At 31.3% G+C, this 7,093-nt stretch overlaps 1 protein-coding gene across 1 annotated transcript; it reads left to right on the top strand.

Annotated features, from left to right (window-relative positions):
• Positions 1-204: 204 nt before the first annotated feature.
• LOC110101621 (annexin-like protein RJ4) lies at positions 205-4,289 on the top strand. The gene is made up of 6 exons (XM_020829589.2): positions 205-297; positions 977-1,122; positions 1,479-1,694; positions 2,986-3,198; positions 3,281-3,370; positions 3,806-4,289. Exons 1-6 carry the CDS (start codon positions 222-224, stop codon positions 4,001-4,003), a joined length of 939 nt encoding a protein of 312 aa, XP_020685248.1. The 5' UTR covers positions 205-221; the 3' UTR covers positions 4,004-4,289.
• Positions 4,290-7,093: the final 2,804 nt, after the last annotated feature.

The raw sequence follows: 7,093 nt of genomic DNA on the forward strand, positions 1-7,093 counted from the left end.
CTCATCCGTTACAAAACTATAACTAATACAAACAAAAGCGTCTAATAAAAGCATATAGGTATTAATCAGTTGAAGATATGACGGTAAAAATTAAGCCTGTAAGTTTTTAGAATAAATCGGTTAATAAATTATATTTATGGATCGAATGAAGTTTGCCACCTATATAAGCAGGAAAAATGTTGCTTGCTCCTTCCCCATGAGAGAGAGAGAGAGAGAGAGAGATGGCAACGCTCAGAGTTCCATTGCATGTTCCTTCTGCAGTAGAAGATGCAAAGAATCTCTGGATGGCCTGCGAAGGTTTTGTATTTTGTTATCTATATCTCAGACTTTCCCTCTCTTTCCGCATACATTACAGAAAAATCAGTCATTACCGATGGAATTTCCGGCGGAAAATTATGAAGTTTATGGTGGATTTTAAAATTTTCCGGCGAATAGCCGGCGGAATTTTTTTCAACGGTAGATCGAGCGTTGGTAAAATTTGCCGTTGAAAAAAATTTTCCTACGGATTTCTTCTGCTGGAAAAAGCAGACGAACAATAAAAAACAGACTACGTGCGCTACCTTCCTACCCGCATAGTGACTCGAAGCCTGAACCTGCAACCACTTTGCTTTAGAGGAAAATATGTTAAAATACTTACACTTTTATATTTAAATAAATAAAATCAGTCAGAAAATCAGCTGGAAAATCTCACTAAAAATCTACCGAAAATATTTCATAGAAATCCGACGAAAAATTGTTCACCAGAAAATTTGTCAGGAAGCCGTCGGTAATAGACGGTTTTCCTGTAGCGATATGTTCTATCACTTTTAAGAAATTATTATGCTGGACGACAGACAAAACCATGCATCTTTCCTTGTTTAGCTATTTAGCTACATAAAAAATCCATTAAATTTTTTTGACAAACAGTATATGTTTCATACTATAGCATATTGTTTTCTTAAGCCTTCATATCATATATCATGCATTTTTATTTCAGAAAGGGAGGCAGATGAGAAAACATTGATCGATATTTTAGCGCATAGAGATGAAGCACAGAGGCTACAAATCATCCAATCTTATGAAGATCATTACAACGGAAATCTCATTGATAGACTTGAATATGAGCTATCGGGAGAATTTAAGGTACCTGATGGAGTTGAACATATTCAACAATATCACTATAGGAAATTCACAAATAACCGGCAGCACTTTCCAGCGGTTTTAAAAATTTCGGGCGGTTTTAAAAATTCACTTATCACCAGCGGCCAAACCGCCAGTCATATGCGACGCCCAAACAAAAAATCGGCAGCATATTTGGCAGTCATTTTACTGTCAGCATTTCCGACGATTTTTTTATTAAGAACCGCAAGTTTTAATCGGCGGTCACACTGCCGGTTTAACCGCCAGTAGTTCCGGCGGTTCTTTGATTGCCGGTAATTGATGATTTTCCTATAGTGCATATAAAGAGCCTAACATTTTCAAATTTGTTGTTATTGCAGGAAGCATTATACTGTTGGATGTTCAATCATGTCCAGAGAGGAGCAATCATAGCTAATATGGCTATGTGGAAATGGTTAGACTATAGAGCAATCGTCGAGACGGCGTGTATCAACTCAACAAAAGAACTTTTAGAGGTCAAGCAAGCCTACCATGATCTTTTCAAGCGTTCGTTGGAGGAAGATGTTGCAAAAATGACTAATGGCGATCTTCGAAAGGTATGTTGAAAGTATAATTTCTTAGAGGCCGTTTGAGATCATTGTTTCTTTTGTTTTTGGCTTTTATTTTATTTTTATTTTGTTTATGATTTTGCATGAAATAAAATATGTTCATCATCTTAAATATAGCATGTTTTAGTTTTTATTGAATACCGAATAAGTTGATTTTTGTGATGGTCGTTGGGGGTTGCGACAATCTTTAGTGGTGTACATGGCATTAGTGGCCACGACATTAGTGGTTGATAGGGGGTGAATACAACTTCTTTTTTTAAATTGGGCAAAACTTTAATTAGTTATATGATGATGACGACGACAACAACAACGACAATAATAATAATAATAATAATAATAAAATAACATCAAATAGTATTATTAATAATAAAAAAAGTAACCTACATAATGATATAAAATATATAAGAGAAATTTTTTATCATTTATCTTTCAATTTAATATTGATTTTGGTATAATATAAGTTGGAATATAATAATATACATTATGCTAAAGCTAGATCCTAACATACAGAATAATAATAATAAATGAGCTTAATGTTATCTAACTTAAGAAAAAAAAAAGATAATTAAACCATAAAAAATTCTTAATATTTAATGGATTTAAGAACCGCTCCATCACAAATCATAAATCAATAAAAAATAATTGAAAAATAGCCATCTGCGAGACTTCAATGCAAAAAAAAAAAGACTTATTTGGATAGAAATTAATTATTTTTTCTCTTACTTCTTAGAATTCTTTTTAAATCCAACTTATAAACCATAAGACACTTCTTTTTTCTTTGGATAAAGTTTCACTCCCACTTTATACAAACAAAAAAGTAAGTACGGTACATTTTTATAGTGTTTTCAACTAATGCTTCTTCCTCTCCCTAAACGGTGGGCAAATATTATTTTGAAGGGGTCAAAATTTCAAATTTATCCTTCATATAGATTTTTCTTTTAGGGTTGGCATTTGCCTGCCCTGGGCTATATGGGGATTCGCCTTTGGTGGTTGAGGGCCGACGCAGTGGTTCTGACAACGACGATGATGGTTGGTTGCCACAATTTGTGATACTGGGGTGATAGAGCAGTTGTCGTGGGTGACAATGATTCTATCGGATGCCTTCTATGGTAGTTGTTTTCAAAAGCCTAAACCCTAAAATTAATTAAAAAAAAATAAACACTTTGAACAAACATATTTAAAAAAAAAAGATAGAAAACAAAGAAATAAAATAGATTCAGAAGGCTCTTAGTTTCTACAACTTTATTTTGTATTTAAAATTTTTGAATTTTTCTTGTAGCTGTTGGTTGGTTTAGTGAGCACATATAGATATGATGGCAAGGAAATTGTCAAGAGCCTTGCATTATATGAAGCAAACATTCTCCATGATGTTATCAGAAAGAAACTCTTCAATCATGATGAGGTTATAAGAATCTTTACCACAAGGAGTAAAGCTCAACTCATTGCAACTTTCAATAAATACAAGGATGAGTTTGGAATATCAATCTTAAAGGTAGTAAAACATACTGATTTTTTATATTATCAGTTAGTCAATCTTATATGACTTCGATTTTTTTTTTCCTTTTGGTTATCAGGACTTGTCAAGTGGGAGTCCAGATCTCTTTCCTTCGGTGCTTAAAATTATCATTCGTTCCATCATTTCTCCTCATAAGTACTTTCAGAAGGTAAGTAACTTGGATCGAAATTACGTACAAAATTCATAGCGCACTAGTTGGAAATAAATTTGAAAAATCTGATAGGTAATATTCAAAGGCTCATATTTCGTAAAGAAAAAATTAGGAACAAAATCACATATATATATATATATATGTTCAGAATATCCTTATAACAAAAAGTTGATCTCATATAGAATTACTTAGAAGATGAAATGTAAACATTCTCTTTCATATATTTTATGTTAAGGCGTTCTTCTTCTAAAAAGTTTTGAAGGTGTTGTAGAATTTGAAAATATATTAGTTTATAGCTACAAAAATGTTGCTACAAATGTCTCATATCTTTCTTATTAGAACATCTTGCTAGAATTTTATCCTTGGTGACATGTCTTCGGGTGAAAAATTTATGAACCTAACTTATGAAGAAAACTTTTGGATCAATCACAGCTCCTTCGATTGGCGCTGAACGGAGAGGTAACCGACGAAAATGTGCTTGCTCGAATTATTGTCACTCGAGCGGAGAAAGATTTACAGGAGATCAAAGATATGTATGAAGAGAGAGGAAAAATGAGTCTGATAGCTGCCATAAACAACAAAACTTCAGGGCACTTCAAGAACTTCATCTTGGAATTGATTGGGAATTGAAGATGAAATACTTCAGAAACTACTTCTATGTTTGTCGTAATAAGAAAAAACTCACAACTATTGGATATATATTTTTGAAATTACTGTTGATGACAGTTTGTATTTCAGTAGGCTTCGTTCGGAACAACTTTCTTACTATTCTTTAAGATTGTTTTTTAGTACAAAAAATTTTTGAGCAATAAATTTTTGTACTAAAAAACTATTTTAAAAACAGTAAAGAAGCTCTCCCAAACTAAGCATTAGAGATATGCTTATAATAGTAAAGCATTTGACAATTCCTAAGAAAGAAATGTGAACCACGATTTGATTTGTATGGATGTGAATGAGAATCCATGAGGATCTCATGGCCTTCTAAGAAGATGGTGACATCCCAAGATCTTATGAGATTTTCAGGGCCCAATGCTTTCCCAATTAAAAAAAAAATACTAAGGCTTCGTTTGGGAAAGTTTTTTTGTTGCTTTCTAAAGCATCTTTTTAGTACAAAAATTTCTAGTTCAGCTTTTTTTTGTACTAAACAATTGTTTTAGAAGGTTGTAAGAAAGTTAGCTATCTTAATGAATTGATGTTTTATCATAGAAGTTATTGTGTGAACAGAAAAAAAAAAATCACTTTTGATTATAATTTCCCTTTTAGTTATATGTAAACATCTTAATATTTCATGTTTTGTAGTAGATTTTAGAAACAAATTGATGTGACTTAGATTTGACATTTAAATCTAATAATAGAAAGATCATCTGTTAATTTTTAAAATTTCTTGAGAAGAATTGGATCCAAATATTTTGATCCAAAATTTTTCCCAATTGATACATCTCCAAGAAATTCTATTGATAAGCGCAAATCTAATCTTGAATTGAAAAAAATTATAATTAAATTCATGACAAACTAATTTACATTACAAATGATCCGAGCTGAGTCCAAATGAACTCAAATAAAATATTTAAAGCATATTTAAAACTTTTTAAACACCAATTGAAGGACCAAATGGTCTCCAAATCTTGTGTTATAGTCAAATCGAGCGACATGATGAGACGAATCCAACAAGCTCAAGATCACTTGATTTGGACATCATTAAGACACTACAATATTTGATAAATAATCTATAATTAATAGAATTAATATGAATAGTTTGATGGAATCTAGCCAAATTTATTAAATGCATGCATTAAAAAGAATATAAATATGACTCCAAGTTTGAGCGTTGAGAAAACTAAGTAATTTTATTGCATTTTCCGATGATCATCGTCAACAATCACCATCAACAATTACTACCATTATCCTGAGTTTTTTCATTTAATTATTATTGTCTGACACCTGATTTATATAATTTTTACAACAATAATCAAACAATTATTTTCTTATCTTTTTCAATTATGAAGAAGAGCGGATTCCTATACCTATGCCTCCAATCATATATGGATTATTACAACTATAACATGCCCCATTTTTTTATAAGTTTCCAAATACAAAATTATGATATCTTAAGACTTTTCTATGTGCATGCCAAATCTTTATACAATATTAAGATATTAAATACATATTGTACCACAAAAAATTTCTATGATGCTTAGTACCCCAAAAGAGTAAAAAAAAAAAACAACTATAATATAATTAATTTAATTGATATGTTGTATATATTATTTATAATTATAGGAATTAAATATAAAAATATATATTTACAATTCTACCACTTCACACAACTATCTTAATCTTATATACTCACAAACTCCACAAAACTAATCTATTAAATATAAAATGATTGTGCTTAGTTATTATGTAAAGCTCATGTACACTTATCATGTCAAGTAGTGGGTACTCTTATGATCCTTTGGCCATATCCAACCGAACTTCATACTTGTTTTTGGCGTCTAGGAACTACTCCAATCTAACTGCAGAACGTGTTCCATTCTCGTGTTCGTGAATAGTGCGACGTCAATATTGGCGTGACAATGTTCACGAACTCATTTTTTTGTGTGGAAACAGAGAATGCGGAGGCGGAGTGTGTGGAGTTTGGTTGAGAAAGAATATATACGAAATATTCTTTTTTGGCGTTAACAAATAGAATTCGGTTTGAGATGAATTACTACATTTTGAAGTGAAAAATAAATTTTTCGGTTGGAGATAGTCTTAATGAGAATGGTGAATTTTTCAGTTGGAGATAGTCTTAATGAGAATGGTGTAAAGGTTTCTTTATATTCTGCAAAGGAGAAAAATTGTAGTTGTAAATTTTGAAGTAATGGAACTCTAATGCGAGGTATTTCAATTTTTGTTTAAATTCTTACATATTTATTTTAATTATTTGTTGGTGCTTGATTGTTCATTTTGATGAGAACTGTAGAGTAAATAATGACATTTGTGTTTAGACTTGTTGCATAACTCTTTATAGATCATCATTATTTGAACAAATGTGTAACTTTGTTGTTTAGGGTATTAATGTTTTAGCACCTAGGCTTCTTTTGAGACATCTTTCTTACTACTTTCCAAAGAAGTTTTTTCATAATAAACTTTTTGAGCTGAAAATTTTTGTATTAGAAAACTATTTTATGAAGTAATAAGAAAACTATCCCAAATAAAATCTTAATTATGAATATTTTGTACAAATTGTACATCAAATTCACCACCATCTGATATGTCTTTGAACAACAATTTTCACTACTCAGTGACTATCTTCTAGCTGATTGCTATGTGAACACTATTTATTCAGTGTGAATAAGTACATTGCAAAATCAACTACCCATATTAGATGTCTGTCATGACTATTATTTGATATCCCCTTCTATATGGATAATGTTCAATCGATAACTTGTTATCATTTAAATTCTGATATTCATTACAGAGTATCATCTAACACCTATCAACAATTGGATTTATTATTCTGTGCGGAGTCTGGAGGGCGTCCTGAGACCAATAAAAATGCGCCACCTCACCCCAAAAATGTACTGCGCTCGACATCAAGTAACCAAGTGCTTAATCAGACGGGAGAACCGTCCAGTATTTGCACAATAATAGCTCCAACGATTGACACCTAACATTCATCAATCACATATGTTTGATGCTCACTTACTATATGATAAGATGATAAATACTTTTTAG

Source organism: Dendrobium catenatum, unplaced genomic scaffold (genome assembly GCF_001605985.2).
Source record: "Dendrobium catenatum unplaced genomic scaffold, ASM160598v2 fragScaff_scaffold_976, whole genome shotgun sequence".
NCBI lineage: Eukaryota > Viridiplantae > Streptophyta > Magnoliopsida > Asparagales > Orchidaceae > Dendrobium > Dendrobium catenatum.

Bases quoted from the DNA above. Each gene is read 5' to 3' on its own strand.
- LOC110101621 (XM_020829589.2), top strand. From the start codon at position 222: ATGGCAACGCTCAGAGTTCCATTGCATGTTCCTTCTGCAGTAGAAGAT. The intron at 1,695-2,985 runs GTATGTTGAAAG...TTTTTCTTGTAG, and splicing joins CTAATGGCGATCTTCGAAAG to CTGTTGGTTGGTTTAGTGAG. The intron at 3,199-3,280 runs GTAGTAAAACAT...TTTGGTTATCAG, and splicing joins TTGGAATATCAATCTTAAAG to GACTTGTCAAGTGGGAGTCC.